The following is a 19,907-nucleotide window of genomic DNA, read 5'->3' on the forward strand; positions in this document are numbered from 1 at the left end:
CTACGATGTTTGGTGCAGTATTTATCAAGTGAAAAAATGTGCATGAAAACGAGTCATCTATCGTTGAATGACAACAAACACTTCATTGAAGAATCCCTACTGTTGACCGATGACCGACGAAGGTGCAAAGACTTGAATTTGTGTGCACGAATAGCCGATAAAACCCTTGCCGAAAACCAAGACATCACAAAATGTTGTAATAATACAGTATATGCACAAACTGTTCTGAACTATTTCAGATGGGAAGCATTAAGGGACACCTCGATATTACGGAGGAAAAGGGTTTGAACTTTGACCTTTGAACCTGACTTTGCAATGCTTTCAGCAGTTCACATATGCTTATCAGCTCTAGGGGCAACTTCATCCTACACCGTATTTACTGATAGACAAAAAATTGAGGATTATGGATGAATCTGATAATTGATAACTGTGCCAGACAGGTTAGAGATGAGGTTATTGGTTATAGATCAAGATATTGATTACCCTGATCAGACCACACTATTCCAACCACATGAATAAATGAAGGTTGTGGATCAATAATAATTTTACTGATAACTATGAAAGAGAGGTGATTGATTATAGATTGATAGTTAATTAATTGATTGAGTGATTGATAGATTACCCTGTTGGTGACCAAACCACACTGCTCCAGCGCTGTCTCCACTCGCTTCTTATCAGAAAACATCTTAAGAATACTGAGCGAGAAAGAGGGAGGAAGGGAAAGAGGGAGAGGGCGAGAGAATTGTTCAGCATTGCTGATTTGGCAACACAAAAAAAATTGTCACGCCAATAAAGCATTTAAACTGAATTGAAATGGAGAGAGATGGAGGGGGAGAGCATGTGTTATTGTTAGAATCCATCTTACTAAATTGGATGTAATAATTAAGTTCACCTAAGCACTTTGCATTTAGTTTGGAAACAAAATGTTACATGGCTGGATTTCAGTTTCATTAAAATTAGTTGAGACGGATAGCGAGCGAGAAGGAGAGAAAGAGAGAGAGTAGGTAGCGAACAACAGAGGGAGAAAGTGAAACTGAGAAAAGAGTTAGAAAGGAGAAGTGGAAAGTCATGTCTGAGAACTACGCCAGGACTGGCAGAAGTGTGTATGTGTGTGTCTCACTTCTTCACTGGAATCTTTCCATCCTGATTCACCTGCAACTTTAACTTGGTGTACCTGAGAGAGAGAGACAGAGAGAGACAGAGAAATAGAGAGAGAGAGAGAGAGCATCAAAAAACATGCTATTTCAGTATGAGTTTGATGCACACCACACACACACAACTTACGCTTTGAGGAGGAAAGTGTTGCGAGATGCATTCTGAGACAGAATGTTTGTGGCCAGTTTAAACAGCTCCTCTGTCCACACCTGAACATACACACAGACAGCGAACAATTATTATCAAGAACAGTGATACACACACAAACACATACATGATCAGCACTTAAAATCATAACTGTAATACTACCTACAGTTACATAAACACAAACCACAGACTCAATATCACAAAGAACACAATCAGTGCAGGGCCTGAGAGACACATATAGTGTCACATATAGTGTCACTATATAGTGCACTGCTTTTGACTAAGGCCCATAGGGCTCTGGTGAAAAGTAGTGCACTTTGTAGGGAATAGGGTGTCATTTGGGGGACACACAGAAGAGGATAACAGAGAGAGTGGAGGGGGAAGGAAGGGGGGAGGGAAGAGAGAGATGAATGCAAACATAAAAGAGAGAAAGGAGAAGGGAACAAACAACAGGAACAGGTGAGCAGCTCAGTGTTAGAGGTGGAGAGGAGAGAGAGTGAGAGAGAGAGAGAAACAGAAAAAAACGTAAGCAGAAAGAAGAGAGTGATAGATGGAGATTATATTTGTTTATTTACAAGTCAAGGAAGGAGGAAAGATGGAATGAAGAGACAAAGGTAACGATAAAGAGAGGCAAGTGAGAGGGATTTGAGAGTTGAGTAGAGGTGTTTCCATTGTAAGTCAAGGAAGGAAGGGAGAGAGAGTGAAGGGGACAGAGGTAGCGATAGGTGAGAGGAGAGAAGAGAGTGATTAATGGGTAAGAGGAGATGAGAGGAGAGGAGGGAACAGAGTGAGAGGGATGAGACGAGAGGTCTTTCCATGGTAATACAAGGAAGGAGGGAAGAGGGAGGAAAGAGGCAGAGGGAACGAAGAAGGAGTGATAGAGGGATGATAGGAGAGATAGAGGGATGAGAGAAGATAGTGATAGAGGGATGAGAGTAGTGATGGATGAGAGGGGAGGAGAGAGAAAGCTATTTCCATGGTAACCTTGGCAGTGTCTTCCTGCATGGCCTGGAAGTTGAGGAAGGATACGTTGACCAGGTCATTGCCGTGGACGACCGTTACCAGCTTCCCCTCCACGGCAACACCCCCCTCGCCTGGTTTACCGAACCCCAAAACCTCTCTGACACGTGGGTCCTACCAGAGACAATACACAACACTATAACTACACGCTAAAAACATGTAACAACACATTATAAACATGTTAACCGCAGCACTTCTGTTACTGAACCCAGTGCACCTCTTAACACCGGGTCCTATGGGAGAGAACGTACGTGTTGTACGTTAGTAAAATACAATATGCTAATAATATGCTAAATACACGCTAAGAACATTACTAACTACATCATAACTACAATACACATCAGTAACGCATCACTAACATACGGTCCTTCAACATACAGTATATACACAAACTAACAACATACCAACTACCATCGTCCTTCCCAGCTTTGGACATTTTTCTATACTTTGCTGTTCATTCTCTATAAGAGGGATCATCAACTACACTGAACAAAAATGTGTTGGTCCCATGTTTAATGAGCTGAAATAAAATATCCCAGAAATGTTCCATATGCACAAAAAGCATATTTCTCTCAAATGTTGTTAACAAATCTGTTTACATCCCTGTTAGTGAGCACTTAGCCAAGACCTGACAGGTGTGGCATATCCAGAAGCTGACTAAACAGCATGATCATAACAGGTGCATCTTGTGCTGAGGACAATAAAAGGTCACTTTAAAAAAAAAGATAATAATAATTTCACCTTTATTTAACCAGGTAGGCTAGGTGAGAACAAGTTCTAATTTACAACTACGACCTGGCCAAGAATAGCAAAGCAGTTTGAAACAGTTGAAGAAAATCTATATACAGTGTGAGCAAATGAGGTAAGATAAGGGAGGTAAGGCAATAAATAGGAAATGGTGGCGAAGTAATTACAATATACCAATTAGACACTGGAGTGATTGATGTGCAGAAGACGAATGTGCAAGTAGAGATACTGGGGTGCAAAGGAGCAAGATAAAAAAAAAAAATACAGGATGGGGATGAGGTAGTTGGACAAGCTATTTGCAGATGGCTATGTAAAGGTGCAGTGATCTGTGAGCTGCTCTGATAGCTGGTGCTTAAAGCTAGTGAGGGAGATACGAGTCTCCAGCTTCAGTGATTTCTGCAGTTCGTTTCAGTAATTGGCAGCAGAGAACTGTAAGGAAAGGTGGCCAAAGGAAGAATTGGCTTTGGGGGTGACTAGTGAGATATACCTGCTGGAGCCCGTGCTACAGGTGGGTACTGCTATGGTGAAAAGCGAGCTGAGGGAAGACGGGGCTTTACCTAGCAGAGACTTGTAGATGACCTGGAGCAAGTGGGTTTGGCGACGAGTATGAAGCGAGGGCCAGACAACGAGAGCGTACAGCTCGCAGTGGTGAGTAGTATATGGAGCTTTGGTGACAAAACGGATGGCACTGTGATAGACTGCATCCAATTTGTTGAGTAGAGTGTTGGAGGCTACTTTGTAAATGACATCGCCGAAGTCAAGGATAGGTAGGATGGTCAGTTTTACGAGGGTATGTTTGGTCGCATGAGTGAAGGATGCTTTGTTGCGAAATAGGAAGATGATTCTAGATTTAATTTTGGATTGGGAGATGCTTAATGTGAGTCTGGAAGGAGAGTTTACAGTCTAACCAGACACTTAGGTATTTGTAGTTGTCCACATATTCTAAGTCAGAACCGTCCAGAGTAGTGATGCTGGACAGGCGGGCAGGTGCGGGCAGCGACCGGTTTAAGAGCATGCATTTAGTTTTACTTGCATTTAAGAGCAGTTGGAGGCCACGGGAGGAGAGTTGTATGGCATTGAAGCTCATCTGGAGGTTAGTTAACACAGTGTCCAAAGAAGGGTCAGAAGTATACAGAATGGTGTCGTCTGCGTAGAGGTAGATCAGAGAATCACCAGCAGCAAGAGCGACATCATTGATGTAGAGAAGAGAGTCAGCCCGAGAATTGAACCCTGTGGCAACCCCATAGAGACTGCCAGAGGTCCTGACAACAGGCCCTCCGATTTGACACACTGAACTCTATCAGAGAAGTAGTTGGTGAACCAGGCAGGGCAGTCATTTGAGAAACTAAGGCTGAAGAGTCTGCCGATAAGAATGTGGTGATTGACAGAGTCGAAAGCCTTGGCCAGGTTGATGAATACAGCTGCACAGTAATGTCTCTTATCGATGGTGGTTATGATATCGTTTAGGACCTTGAGCGTGGCTGAGGTGCACCCATGACCAGCTCTGAAACCAGATTGCATAGCTGAGAAGGTACGGTGGGATTCAAAATGGTCGGTGATCTGTTTATTAACTTGGCTTTTGAAGACCTTAGAAAGGCAGGGTAGGATAGATATCGGTCTGTAGCAGTTTGGGTCTAGAGTGTTTCCCCCTTTGAAAAGGGGGATGATCACAGCAGCTCTCCAATCTTTGGGAATCTCAAACGATACGAAAGAGAGGTTGAACAGGCTAGTAATAGGGGTTGCAACAATTTCGGCAGACATTTTTAGAAAGAGAGGGTTCAGATTGTCTAGCCCGGCTGATTTGTAGGGGTCCAGATTTTGCCGCTCTTTCAGAAAATTAGCTATCTGGATTTGGGTGAAGGAGAAATGGTGGAGGCTTGGGCGAGTTGCTGTGGAGGGTGCCGGTCAGTTGACCGGGGTATGGGTAGCCAGGTGGAAAGCATGGCCAGCCGTAGAAAAATGCTTATTGAAATTCTCAATTAAAGCGGATTCATCGGTGGTGACAGTGTTTCCTAGCCTCAGTGCAGTGGGCAGCTGGGAGGAGGTGCTCTTATTCTCCATGGACTTTACAGTATATTTTTTGAGTTTGTGCTACAGGATCCAAATTTCTGTTTGAAAAAGCTAGCCTTAGCTTTCCTAACTGCCTGTGTATATTGATTGGTTCCTAACTTCCCCGAAAAGTTGCATATCGTGGGGGCTATTCAATGCTAATGCGGTATGCCACAGGATGTTTTTGTGCTGGTCAAGGGCAGACAGGTCTGGAGTGAACCAAGGGCTATATCTGTTCCTGGTTCTACATTTTTTGACTGGAGCATGCTTATTTAAGATGGTGAGGAAGGCACTTTTAAAGAATAACCAAATGTGCAGTTTTGTCACACAACACAATGCCAGAGATGTCTCATGTTTTGAGGGAGCGTGCAATCGCATGCTGACTGAAGGAATGTCCACCAGAGCTGCTGCCAGAGAATTGCATGTTAATTTCTCTACCATAAGCTGCCTCCAACTTAAATTATAGAGAATTTGACAGTACCCACGCCAGCCCAGGACCTCCACATCTGGCTTCTTCAACTGTGGGATCGTCTGGGGGGGTGGGGGGATGTGCTGAGGAGTATTTCTGACTGTAATAAAGCCCTTTAGTCAGGAAAAACACATTCTGATTGGCTGGGCCTGAATGCCAAGTTGGTGAGCCTATGCCCTCCAAGGCCCACCCATGGTGACACCCCTGCCTAGTCATGTGAAATCCATAGATTATGGTCTAATGAATGTATTTCAATTGACTGATTTCTTTAGATGAACTCGTAAGTAAGTAAAGTCTTTATTGAGCGGATGGTCAGGGGGGCGGAACATAATAACAAATAATTTGTAGATTGCAAACTGACAGCAAGAAGTCCAAACATATACACTGCTCAAAAAAATTAAGGGAACACTTAAACAACACAATGTAACTCCAAGTCAATCACACTTCTGTGAAATCAAACTGTCCACTTAAGAAGCAACACTGATTGACAATAAATGTCACATGCTGTTGTGCAAATGGAATAGACAAACAGGTGGAAATTATAGGCAATTAGCAAGACACCCCCAATAAATGAGTGGTTCTGCAGGTGGTGACCACACACCACTTCTCAGTTCCTATGCTTCCTGGCTGATGTTTTGGTCACTTTTGAATGCTGGTGGTGCTTTCACTCTAGTGGTAGCAAGAGACGGAGTCTACAACCCACACAAGTGGCTCAGGTAGTGCAGCTCATCCAGGATGGCACATCAATGGGAGCTGTGGCAATATGCTGTGTCTGTCAGCGTAGTGTCCAGAGCTTGGAGGCGCTACCAAGAGACAGGCCAGTATATCAGGAGATGTGGAGGAGGCCGTAGGAGGGCAACAACCCAGCAGCAGGACCGCTACCTCCGCATTTGTGCAAGGAGGAGCAGGAGGAGCACTGCCAGAGCCCTGCAAAATGACCTCCAGCAGGCCACAAATGTGCAAGTGTCTGCTCAAACGGTCAGAAACAGACTCCATGAGGGTGGTATGAGGGCCCAACGTCCACAGGTGGGGGTTGTGCTTACAGCCCAACACCGTGCAGGACATTTGGCATTTGCCAGAGAACACCAAGATTGGCAAATTCGCCACTGGCGCCCTGTGCTCTTCACAGATGAAAGCAGGTTCACACTGAGCACATGTGACAGACGTGACAGAGTCTGGAGACGCCGTGGAGAACGTTCTGCTGCCTGCAACATCCTCCAGCATGACCGGTTTGGCGGTGGGTCAGTCATAGTGTGGGGTGGCATTTCTTTGGGGGGCCGCACAGCCCTCCATGTGCTCGCCAGAGGTAGCCTGACTGCCATTAGGTACCGAGATGAGATCCTCAGACCCCTTGTGAGACCATATGCTGGTGCGGTTGGCCCTGGGTTCCTCCTAATGCAAGACAATGCTAGACCTCATGTGGCTGGAGTGTGTCAGCAGTTCCTGCAAGAGGAAGGCATTGATGCTATGGACTGGCCCGCCCGTTCCCCAGACCTGAATCCAATTGAGCACATCTGGGACATCATGTCTCGCTCCATCCACCAACAGACTGCACCACAGACTGTCCAGGAGTTGGTGGATGCTTTAGTCCAGGTTTGGGAGGAGATCCCTCAGGAGACCATCCGCCACCTCATCAGAAGCATGCCCAGGCATTGTAGGGAGGTCATACAGGCACGTGGAGGCCACACACACTACTGAGCCTCATTTTGACTTGTTTTAAGGACATTACATCAAAGTTGGATCAGCCTGTAGTGTGGTTTTCCACTTTAATTTTGAGTGTGACTCCAAATCCAGACCTCCATGGGTTGATAAATTTGATTTCCATTGATCATTTTTGTGTGATTTTGTCGTCAGCACATTCAACTATGTAAAGAAAAAACTATTTAATAAGAATATTTAATTCATTCAGATCTAGGATGTGTTATTTTAGTGTTCCCTTTATTTTTTTGAGCAGTGTATAATATTTGACTAAAACATAGTCATTTCAAACCTTGCTTACATTTGTATAAGATCACGTGTATCTTGGGGGGCCAAATATTTGGCCCGCGGACCACCAGTTGGGTAGTCCTATTCTATAAGATCTTGTCATTCTGTACTTCTGTTTATAATATAAACGTTATACTGTATGCATATGCAGGGATGCAACTTTGGTTATAGAAGTGCGTGTGGGGGGGGGGGGGGGGGGGGGGATAATATACAATCGAAGTTTACACACACCTTAGCCAAATACATTTAAACTCAGTTTTTCACAATTAATGAAAGATAATCCTAGTAAAAATTCCCTGTCTCAGGTCAGTTAGGATCACCACTTCATTTTCAGAATGTGAAATGTCAGAATAATAGTACAGATAATTATTTAATATAGCTTTTATTTCTTTCATCACATTCCCAGTGGGTCAGAAGTTTACATAAACTCAATTAGTATTTGGTAGCATTGACTCTAAATTGTTTAACTTGGGTCAAACATTTCAGGTAGCCTTCCAAAAGCTTCCCACAATAAGTTGGGTGAATTTTGGCCCATTCCTCCTGACAGAGCTGGTGTAACTAAGTCAGGATTGTAGGCCTCCCTGCTAGCACACGCTTTTTCAGTTCTGCCCATAAATTCTCTATGGGATTGAGGTCAGGGCTTTGTGATGGCCACTCCAATACCTTGACTTGTTGTCCATAAGCCATTTTGCCACAACTTTGGAAGTATGCTTGGGGTCATTGTCCATTTGGAAGACCCATTTGCGACCAATCTTTAACTTCCTGACTGATGTCTTGAGATGTTGCTTCAATATATCCACATCATTTTCCTCCTCTTGATGCCATCCATTTTGTGAAGTGCACCAGTCCCTCCTGCAGCAAAGCACCCCCACAACATGATGTTGCCACCCATGTGCTACACGGTTGGGATGGTGTTCCTCAGCTTGCAAGCATCCCCCTTTTTCATACAAACATAACGATGGTCATTATGGCCAAACAGTTCTATTTCTGTTTCATCAGACCAGAGGACATTTCTCCAAAAGGTACGATCTTTGTCCCCATGTGCAGTTGCAAACCGTAGTCTGTCTTTTTTATGGCAGTTTTGGAGCAGTGGCTTCTTCCTTGCTGAGCGGCCGTTCAGGATGTTTTACTGTGGATATAGATACTTTTGTACCTGTATCCTCCACCATCTTCGCAAGGTCCTTTGCTGTTGTTCTGGGATTGATTTGCACTTTTCGCACCAAAGTACATTCATCTCTAGGAGACAGAATGCGTCTCCTTCCTGAGCGGTATGACGGCTGCATATTCCCATGGTGTTTATACTTGCGTACAATTGTTTGTACAGATGAACGTGGCACCTACAGCACCTACAGGCGTTTGGAAATTGCTCCCAAGGATGAACCAGACTTGTGGAGGTCTACATTTTTTTCTGAGGTCTTGGCTGATTTCTTTTTATTTTGACATCCACAGGTACACCTCCAATTGACTCAAATGATGTCAATCAGTCTATCATAAGGTTCTAAAGCCATGACATAATTTTCTGGAATTTTCCAAGCTGTTCAAAGGCACAATTCCAGTCTGACCCACTGGAATTGTGATACAGTGAATTATAAGTGAAATAATCTGTCTGTAAACAATTACTGGAAAAAGTAGATGTCCTAACCGACTTCCCAAAACTATAGTTTGTTAACAAGACATTTGTGGAGTGGTTGAAAAATGAGTTTAATGACTCCAACATAAGTGTATGTAAACTTCCAACTTTAACTGTAGGTGTTCCTTTTGTCCAGGTGGGAAAGGGCAGTGTGGAGTGCAATAGAGATGGCATCATCTGTGGATCTGTTGTTGCGGTATGCAAATTGGAGTGGATCTAGGGTTTCTGGCATAATGGTGTGGATGTGAGCCATGACCAGTCTTTCAAAGCATTTCATAGCTACAGACGTGAGTGCTACGGGTCGGTAGTCATTCAGGCAGGTTACCATGGCGTTCTTGGGCACAGGGAATATGGTGGTCTGCTTGAAACATGTTGGTATTACAGACTCAGACAGGGAGAGGTTGAAAATGTCAGTGAAGACACTTGCCAGTTGGTAAGCTCATGCCAGTTGGTAAGCTCATGCCCGGAGTACACGTCCTGGGAATCCGTCTGGCCCAGCGGCCATCTGAATGTTGACCTGTTTAAAGTTCTTACTCACATCGGCTGCGGAGAGTGTGATCACACAGTCATCCGGGACAGCTAATGCTCTCATGCATGTTTCAGGGTTACTTGCCTCGAAGGAAGCATAGAAGTTATTTAGCTCATCTGGTAGACTCGTGTCACTGGGCAGCTCTCGGCTCTGCTTCTCTTTGTGGTCTGTAATAGTTTGCAGGCCCTGCCACATCAGACGAGCATCGGCGCCGGTATTGTACGATTCGTTCTTAGTCATGTATTGACTCTTTTCCCGTTTGAAGGTTCGTCGGAGGGCATAGTGGGATTTCTTATAAGCTTCTGGGTTAGAGGCCCACCCCTTGAAAGCGGCAGCTCTACCCTTTAGCTCAGTGTGAATGTTGCCTGTAATCCATGGCTTCTGTTTGGGGTATGTACATACAGTCACTGATAAAGCCGGTGACCGATGTGGTGTACTCCTCAATGCCATGGGAAGAATTCCGGAACATATTCCAGTCTGTGCTAACAAAACAGTCCAGTAGTTTAGCATCTGTTCATCTGACCACTTTTTTATAGACCGAGTCACTGGTGCTTCCTGTTTAAATTGTTGCTTGTGAGCAGGAATCAGGAGGATAGAGTTATGGTCAGATTTGCAAAATGGAGGACGAGGGAGAGCTTTGTACACGTCCCTGTGTGTGGAGTAAAGGTGGTCTAGAAATTTTCCCTCTGGTTGCACATTTAACATACTGATAGAAATTAGGTAAAACTGCTTTAAGTTTCCCTGCATTAAAGTCACCGCCCACTAGGAGCGCCACCTCTGGATGAGCGTTTTCCTGTTTGCTTGTGGCGGAATACAGCTCATTGAGTGCGGTTTTAGTGCCAACCTCGCTCTGTGGTGGATGTAGACAGCTACGAAAAATGCAGATGAAAACTCTCTAGGTAGATAGTGTGGTCTACAGCTTATCATGAGATACTCTTCCTCAGGAGAGCAAAACTTTGAGACTTCCTTAGATATCGTTCACCAGCTTATGCATAGGCCCCCTGCCCCATGTGTTACCAGAGGCTGCTGTTCTGTCTTGCTGATAGAGTGTATAACCCGCCAGCTGTATGTTCTTAATGTCGTCGTTCAGCCACGATTCGGTGAAACATAAGATATTACAGTTATTAATGTCCCGTTGGTAGGATATATGTGCTTACAGTTCGTCCCATTTATTTTCCAGCGATTGAACATTAGCTAGCAGAACAGAGGGCAAGGGCAGATTAGCTACTCGTCGCCTGATCCTCGCACGTCACGCTGATCTTTTGCCCTGAAATCTCAGTTTCCTTCTCCAGCGAATTACGGGGATCGGGGCCTGGTCGGGTGTCTGCAGTATATCTCTTGCGTCCGACTCAATGAAGAAGAACTCCTCGTCCAATTTGAGGTGAATAATTCCAGTTCTGATGTCCAGAAGCTCTTTTTGTTCATAAGAGACGGTAGCAGCAACATTATGTAAACAGCCTACCCGACCGCTCAGAGGCGTCCTCATGGTCCTAAAGCACATCGTTGCCTCGTTTTCTACCACATTCCAATGATAAAACTGGGGGGGACAACAATTCAATTTCAGAATGTGGCCCTGTCCCCAGTGAAAGTTGCACCACTGTGTATATATACTGTATGTATTTAGAACAAAGCAAACAGCATCTCAGGTCAGTTTTCTATTCTAGCGTGTAGTGATTAAGGTTAGGCTTGGGCGTAGGAGAAGCTGATCCTAGATCTGTGGTTAAGGGCAATGTTGAGTGCGACCTATGCCCACAGCTTAATCAACTACTTCCTGTTCCACTGTCTCTGCTTACATAATTTCCTGTGTGTGTGTGTGTGTGTGTGTGTGTGTGTGTGTGTGTGTGTGTGTGTGTGTGTGTGTGTGCGTGCATGCGTGCGTGCGTGCGTGCGTGCGTGCGTGCGTTATTGCGTGCGTGCGTGCGTGCGGAACCAGACAAGCAGAGAGTGGCAACTGGAAACATGGAACACTTTTCTACACAACACCTTGCACTGAGGACCAGTATGAAGCAAGGATGTGTCATATCCAATGATGTATATAAACCCTGGATTGCTGATGCTATGTATTGGCCATTGAGAGGCTTTTAAGCCACCGGTCGGCCATATTGGCACTCCTCCATAGCGCCCCACAGTGGAGGTGTCATAATACCCATAAAACCTAGCAGTCAAACAGGGAAATGGTTCCAATCGTTTTTCCACCATTAATTTTCCCCGTTGGGGATTTTAGAAACACTTAATGGCTGTGTTTTGTGTAGGCATGACGTTTTGATAACAATGTAAATCTCTCTCGGACAGGTGACTTTTATCAATACATTTGCCTCTAATTACACTCGGATTAGAAAATGCTAATTATCATCAAAAGAAGACATGCAAAACTACAAATCCCTGAAAGCTCCTGCACATCATCTTTAGCTGACACCTTTGCTAATAGGTATTGTGTCAAATAAAAACTTGCACAAGGCAGTTCACGGAATTGTCAATTCAAAGAAATGTAGCCAATTTATACATTACTACAATTTTATTTTTTATTTATTTGTATTTCTTAGCTGACATTAGATAGTTAATCCAGATATTCTTACCATTGCCTCGATTCGGCAGTCTAGTTCAGATCATCATGGCATTTGTAGATCTTTACGATAGCCAAAAAAGCAGCTAAGTAGTGCTTAATTTTTGGAGGGTAAATACAGCCAAATATAGTGATTAAAGTCACCTTGTCCTTAAGAGATTTACACGGTTATCAAAACATCATGTCATCGTGAATGGTAAAACCATTTCCCTGTCTGACCGCCAGGTTTAATAGAAACTTTACTAGGTAGGCAATTAAGGTCACACTTATGAAAACTTAGGACACTAAAGAGGCATTTCTACTGACTCTGAAAAACACCAAAATATAGATGCCCAGGGTCCCTGCTCATCTGCGTGAACGTGCCTTAAGGACTGCAGATGTGACCAGGGTAGTAAATTGCAATGTCCGTACTGTGATACACCTAAGACAGCGCTGACAGCTGATCATACTCGCAGTGGCAGACCACGTATAACAACACCTGCACAGAATCGGTATATCCGCGGGAAAGGTACAGGATGGCAACAACAACTGCCCTAGTTACAACAGGAACACACAATCCCTCCATCAGTGCTCAGATTGTCCGCAATAGACTGAGAGAGGCTGGACTGAGGGATTGTAGGCCTGTTGAAAGGCAGGTCCTCACCAGACATCACCGGCAACAACGTCGCCTATGGGCACAAACCCACCGTCGCTGGACCAGACAGGACAGGCAAAAAGTGCTCTTCACTGACGAGTCGCGGTTTTGTCTTACCAGGGGTGATGGTCGGATTCACGTTTATCATCAAAGGAATGAGCGTTACACGAAGGCATGTACTCTGGAGCGGGATCGATTTGGAGGTGGAGGGTCCGTCATGGTCTGGGACGGTGTGTCACAGCATCATCGGACTGAGCTTATTATCATTGCAGGCAATCTCAACGCTGTGAGTTACAGGGAAGACATCCTCATCCCTCATGAGGTACCCTTCCTGCAGGCTCATCCTGACATGACCCTCCAGCATGACAATGCCACCAGCCATGCTGCTTGTTCTGTGCATGATTTCAGGAATGTCAGTGTTCTGCCAAGGCAAGCGAAGAGCCTGGATCTCAATCCCATTGAGCACGTCTGGGACCTGTTGGATCGGAGGGTGAAGGCTCGGGCCATTCCCCCCAGAAATGTCTGGGAACTTGCAGGTGCCTTGGTGGAAGAGTGTGATAACATCTCACAGCAAGAACTGGCAAATCTGGTGCAGTCCATGAGGAGGAGATGCACTGCAATACTCAATGCAGCTGGTGGCCACACCAGAAACTGACTGTTACTTTTGACCTCCCCTTTGTTCAGGGACACATTATTCCATTTCTGTTAGTCACATGTCTGTGGAACTTGTTGTTGAATCTTGTTGTGTTCATACAAATATTTACACATGTTAAGTTTGAAAAATAAACGCAATTGACAGTGGGAGGACATTTGTTTTCTTATTTAAGTATTTTTTTGTTGCAGTGGGGAAAGTAACATTAGTAATCTCAAAAAAGTATACTTTAAGGAAATGTTTTCATATATTTTTTAGCTCACATAATATAATTTCAAAGTATACAGTACCAGTTAAAAGTTTGGACACACCTACTCATTCAAGGGTTTTTCTTTCTTTTGAATATTTTCTACATTGTAGAATAATAGTGAAGACATTAAAACTATGAAATAACACATATCATAACACAAATCATATGTAACCAAAACGATGCTAAACAAATCAAAAAATATGTTAGATTATTCAAAGTAGGCTTTGCCTCCCTTTCTTCCAACCCCAGCCTTTGCCTTTGCCTTGATGACAGCTTTGCAAACTCTTGACATTCTCTCAACCAGCTTCATGGGGTATGCGGAAGCCAGCCGCACCAATGCGCCGGAGGAAACACCGTGCACCTGGCCACCTTGGTTAGCGCACACTGCGCCCAGCCCGCCACAGGAGTCGCTGGTGCGCGATGAGACAAGGACACCCCTACCGACCAAGCACTCCCTAACCCGGGTGACGCTAGGCCAATTGTGCGTCGCCCCACGGACCTCCCGGTCGCGGCCGGTTACGAGTGAGCCTGGGCGCGAACCCAGGAACTCTGATGGCACAGCTGGCGCTGCAGTACAGCACCCTTAACCACTGCGCCACCCGGGAGGCCCAATAAATGCATTTCTATAGCTTCCAAAATATAGTTTACAATGGTGGGGGAGTGCCAAAATGGAGGCACGGTGGTTTCAACACAGCGCCACCTATCAGTCATCGAGTGTATGTATAATCATTGGTCACATCGAACTCTCCAAAATGTCAAATGTAATGTAAATCAAATGTATCCCATGACGTATTCTCTATCCACAGCTGTGATATGATCATCGTTGTGGCCTTATTCATAAAGTGCACACCGTAGAACCATATCAAAATGTAGCAAAACATTTTGCAACGGAAAATGAAAACACACATACACGTTACCCACCTTTGGTAGTTTGGCTAACTTCCCCGTTCTGGTGTCTCTTATCTGGCTAATGTCAAGAATTTCCACTTCCTGAAAAAGAGAGATATATGGAGTTATAGAATGAGAGAGAGAGAGCGAGAGAGAGAGAGAGAAATAAAGACAGAAAAAGATACAGATAAAGCATGTTAATATTTGTCATTGTGGTCAGTCCCACATATATTGCTTGAAAAAAGTTTTTCAGACAAGACAGATACAGAGAGAGATAGTGAGAGAGACAGACAGTGAGACAAGTAAGAAGAAGCAGGACAGAGAATAATAGAGCAATAGAACAAGAAAAGGAAGAGGAGTGAAATAGAAATTAAGTGTTTAATACTTTTTACTACAGAACTTAAAAGCCTTCTTTTTCACCCCATTACATCTCAATCACTCCTCCGACCCTTCATCCATTATTTCTAACCCCTCTCCTCCTGTCCCTCATGCAATCCCTCCTCTATCCCCTCAACCTTTTTGTATACCCTCTCTCCCCCTCCCCTTTCTTCCAACCCCAGATCCTTTCTTTCTATCCTCTTATCCACCTCACACCTCTCATCTTTCTTTCATCCCTCTCTCAGACATAAACAGTATGTGAAGTGGAGCAGCTATAAGCTTTGAGGTTTCCGGGCACCTTCTATGGCTGTTCAAAGTCACACTGACAGACACTGAACATAACAGTGTACAAGACTGGGGGCTAGGTTGTAGCTCTGAGAAAGACTGGACACCAGGCGGAAAGAGGGATAGAAGGAGACAGAGAAGGAAATATGGAAGGAAGAAGTGAAAGAGAGGGAGAGAGAAAGAAGGAGAGAAGGATGGACGGAAGAAAGGAGAGAAAGAAGAAAAGGGGAAGGAGAGGAGGAAGGAGGGAGAGAAAGAAGGAGAGGGAGGGAGAGAGAGGGGGGGCAACATCCTCGTAAAGGGCACCATAAACAGAGTTGAGGCCACACTAAATATTTGTGCTGTTAAGCTGAAGGTCGTCCTGACTGTATTTCTCTGACTCCCTCACTCTCCCTCTCTTCCTCCCTCTCTCTTTCCATCCAGACATCTTTCTGGATGGAAAGCGGTCATGAAAGGTTGGAGGTCAGGACCAGCAGACCAATGGGATTTGTTTCTGGTGCAGCCGGTCGTTCCTGATTGGCCTGTGCGTAAATGTTACTTCCTGGGGACAATGCTTCTGGGTCGTTAGGACATTTATATTCTCTCCCTGAGGCAAACACACACACACACACCTCTCCCAGAGGCCTTGGTTTCATTACAACATCGGCATGACGACTCCCTGGAGACCACGGAAACTGACTCGCTAGCTAACCAACCGCCAAGAGTCCATCCCACATGTGGAGTATGTGTGTTAGAGAGACCACTAATCACAGATCTAAATGGCCATGTAAATACCAGGGCCCTTGGGTCACACACACACACACACACACACACAAGGTCACACACACACCCGCCCACAAACACTCCACGGTGATGCAGCAAGCTGACATATCCTCCAAATATCCTAACTTGTTGTGTAACAGAGGGTCTCTCTCTCTGTTTGTTTGTTCCAGGCAAACATTCCAGGTATATATTGGCCTGTACATGTTGTTGGCTCAGTGTGTAATAGTAAGCCTTTTCCATCATTACTACTACTATATTTTAGGGAAAGAGAAGGAGAAAACGAGATAGAGAGGGGGACAGAGAGAAAGTTATTGCAGCTAGACTGTATTATTCAATGCATTTTTACCTTGTGACAGCATTCTACTACAGTTCACACACTGGAATAATAGGCCTATGTGTAGGCCTGTAAGATACAGACATATTTCAGATGGTAGAAAGATAACATAGTTGAATTTTTAAACTTTTCCAAATTGAATGGATTGTTATCGATGCATTCTAATTAAGCAATAAGGCACGAGGGGGTATGGCCAATATACAGTGCCTTGCGAAAGTATTCGGCCCCCTTGAACTTTGCGACCTTTTGCCACATTTCAGGCTTCAAACAAAGATATAAAACTGTATTTTTTTGTGAAGAATCAACAACAAGTGGGACACAATCATGAAGTGGAACGACATTTATTGGATATTTCAAACTTTTTTAACAAATCAAAAACTGAAAAATTGTGCGTGCAAAATTATTCAGCCCCTTTACTTTCAGTGCAGCAAACTCTCCAGAAGTTCAGTGAGGATCTCTGAATGATCCAATGTTGACCTAAATGACTTATGAGGATAAATACAATCCACCTGTGTGTAATCAAGTCTCCGTATAAATGCACCTGCACTGTGATAGTCTCAGAGGTCCGTTAAAAGCGCAGAGAGCATCATGAAGAACAAGGAACACACCAGGCAGGTCCGAGATACTGGTGTGAAGAAGTTTAAAGCCGGATTTGGATACAAAAAGATTTCCCAAGCTTTAAACATCCCAAGGAGCACTGTGCAAGCAATAATATTGAAATGGAAGGAGTATCAGACCACTGCAAATCTACCAAGACCTGGCCATCCCTCTAAACTTTCAGCTCATACAAGGAGAAGACTGATCAGAGATGCAGCCAAGAGGCCCATGATCACTCTGGATGAACTGCAGAGATCTACAGCTGACGTTGGAGACTCTGTCCATAGGACAACAATCAGTCGTATATTGCACAAATCTGGCCTTTATGGAAGAGTGGCAAGAAGAAAGACATTTCTTAAAGATATCCATAAAAAGTGTCGTTTAAAGTTTGCCACAAGCCACCTGGGAGACACACCAAACATGTGGAAGAAGGTGCTCTGGTCAGATGAAACCAAAATTGAACTTTTTGGCAACAATGCAAAACATTATGTTTGGCGTAAAAGCAACACAGCTGAACACACCATCCCCACTGTCAAACATGGTGGTGGCAGCATCATGGTTTGGGCCTGCTTTTCTTCAGCAGGGACAGGGAAGATGGTTAAAATTGATGGGAAGATGGATGGAGCCAAATACAGGACCATTCTGGAAGAAAACCTGATGGAGTCTGCAAAAGACCTGAGACTGGGACGGAGATTTGTCTTCCAACAAAACATAAAGCAAAATCTACAATGGAATGGTTCAAAAATAAACATATCCAGGTGTTAGAATGGCCAAGTCAAAGTCCAGACCTGAATCCAATCGAGAAAGAACTGAAAACTGCTGTTCACAAATGCTCTCCATCCAACCTCACTGAGCTCGAGCTGTTTTGCAAGGAATGGGAAAAAATGTCAGTCTCTCGATGTGCAAAACTGATAGAGACATACCCCAAGCGACTTACAGCTGTAATCGCAGCAAAAGGTGGCGCTACAAAGTATTAACTTAAGGGGGCTGAATCATTTTGCACGCCCAATTTTTCAGTTTTTGATTTGTTAAAAAAGTTTGAAATATCCAATAAATATCGTTCCACTTCATGATTGTGTCCCACTTGTTGTTGATTCTTCACAAAAAAATACAGTTTTATATCTTTATGTTTGAAGCCTGAAATGTGGCAAAAGGTCGCAAAGTTCAAGGGGGCCGAATACTTTCGCAAGGCACTGTACCATGGCTAAGGGCTGTTCTTATGCACGACGCAATGCGGAGTCTCTGAATACAGCCCTCTGAAGACATCCCAAGCACAGATTGGAAATAGAAAAGTCCAGAAAGTTCAGCCCTCCTTATTCCTCCTCCCTTTATCTCTTTCTCCTCCAACCATACCTCCCTTGTTCTTTCTCCTTCTAATAAAACAATGATGGAGGGACCACACCTTTCCTCTCACACCACTGTGTGTGTGTGTGTGTCTTGGGATTTGAGGTCTCTTTGTCTAAGACAAATATAGCCCAATCAGTGCAGCTACTAAATGTCACATGGCGTCACTAGGAAAAGTGATAGGGTAAGTAGGAGCTAGTTATTTCTCCTCCCCTAGACACAAACTATTCACCTATAACCATACACACACAGAACTTCCTCTAATAATCGGTGGCAACTATCACTTCCTCCTTGTAAGAATAGAGGAGGTGGGTCAAGTTGTACTTAAACAAAGCTGTTTTGATGCTTTTCCCACTAAAGTAACTAATGGATAAGGTAACAGATTTATAGCTGTGAGTCTTCTTGGGTACTTCTCTAAGAGCTTTGCACACCTGGATTGTGCAATATTTGCCCATTATTCTTTTCATAATCCTTCAAGCTCTGTCAATGTGTTGGGGGTCATGGCTAGACAGCAATTTTCAAGTCTTACCATAGATTTTGACAGTGGGATACCACACACACATGCACGCACACACACACATGCACGCACACACACACACGCACACTTTGGGGGAAGCGTTCAAACAATGGATTTGATACTGTGCACTTTCCCTGATCTGCATGACGCAATAGTTTCACTAAACCGAGGAAGAGAAAGCTGTATGTGTGTGCGTGCCTGTGTGCGCATGTGTCTGTCTGTGACGACAGCACTTTGGTACCCTGCAAAACATGATCCATTATGTATCTCGCACGAGTCAAATGTAATGGAGTCTGTTACACATGTTAATGGTTGCCACTCATACAAGGACCTGTACAATCGTGGCCAAAAGTTGAGAATGACACAAAGTCTGCTGCCTCAGTTTGTATGATGGAAATTTGCATATACTCCAGAATGTTATGAAGATGAATCAATTAATTGCAAAGTCCCTCTTTGCCATGCAAATGAACTGAATCCCCAAAAAACATTTCCACTGCATTTCAGCCTGCTACAAAAGGACCAACTGACATCATGTCAGTGATTATCTCATTAACACAGGTGTGAGTGTTGACGAGGACAAGGCTGGAGATCACACTGTCGTGCTGATTGAGTTCGAGTAACAGACTGGAAGCTTCAAAAGGAGGGTGGTGCTTGGAATCATTGTTTTTCCTCTGTCATTCATGGTTACCTGCAAGGAAACACGTGCTGTCATCATTGCTTTGCACAAAAAGGGCTTCACAGGCAAGGATATTGCTGCCAGTAAGATTGCACCTATATCAACCATTTATCGGATCATCAAGAACTTCAAGGAGAGCGGTTCAATTGTTGTGAAGAAGGCGCCAGGATCGTCTCCTAAAGTTGATTCAGCTGTGGGATTGGGGCACCACCAGTACAGAGCTTGCTCAGGAATGGCAACGGGCAGGTGTGAGTGCACCTGCACGCACAGTCAGACGAAGACTTTTGGAGGATGG

The 19,907-nt window shown here is 44.3% G+C and overlaps 1 protein-coding gene across 3 annotated transcripts in view; it reads right to left on the reverse strand.

Moving 5' to 3' along the window:
* The window catches only part of plcb3 (phospholipase C, beta 3 (phosphatidylinositol-specific)), a 105,683-nt gene that overhangs the window by 37,690 nt on the left and 48,086 nt on the right, over positions 1 to 19,907 (reverse strand). For all 3 annotated transcript variants that reach the window (XM_036957710.1, XM_036957709.1, XM_036957711.1), the window contains exons 3-7: positions 14,753 to 14,821; positions 2,287 to 2,436; positions 1,285 to 1,364; positions 1,121 to 1,174; positions 623 to 695 (exon numbers count right to left, since the gene is read on the reverse strand). In XM_036957710.1, the coding sequence (XP_036813605.1) occupies positions 623 to 695; positions 1,121 to 1,174; positions 1,285 to 1,364; positions 2,287 to 2,436; positions 14,753 to 14,821 (426 nt within the window). The remainder of the gene's footprint in view (positions 1 to 622; positions 696 to 1,120; positions 1,175 to 1,284; positions 1,365 to 2,286; positions 2,437 to 14,752; positions 14,822 to 19,907) is intronic.

The sequence above is a fragment of the Oncorhynchus mykiss genome, chromosome 21, assembly GCF_013265735.2.
Source record: "Oncorhynchus mykiss isolate Arlee chromosome 21, USDA_OmykA_1.1, whole genome shotgun sequence".
In the NCBI taxonomy this organism is placed as follows: domain Eukaryota; kingdom Metazoa; phylum Chordata; class Actinopteri; order Salmoniformes; family Salmonidae; genus Oncorhynchus; species Oncorhynchus mykiss.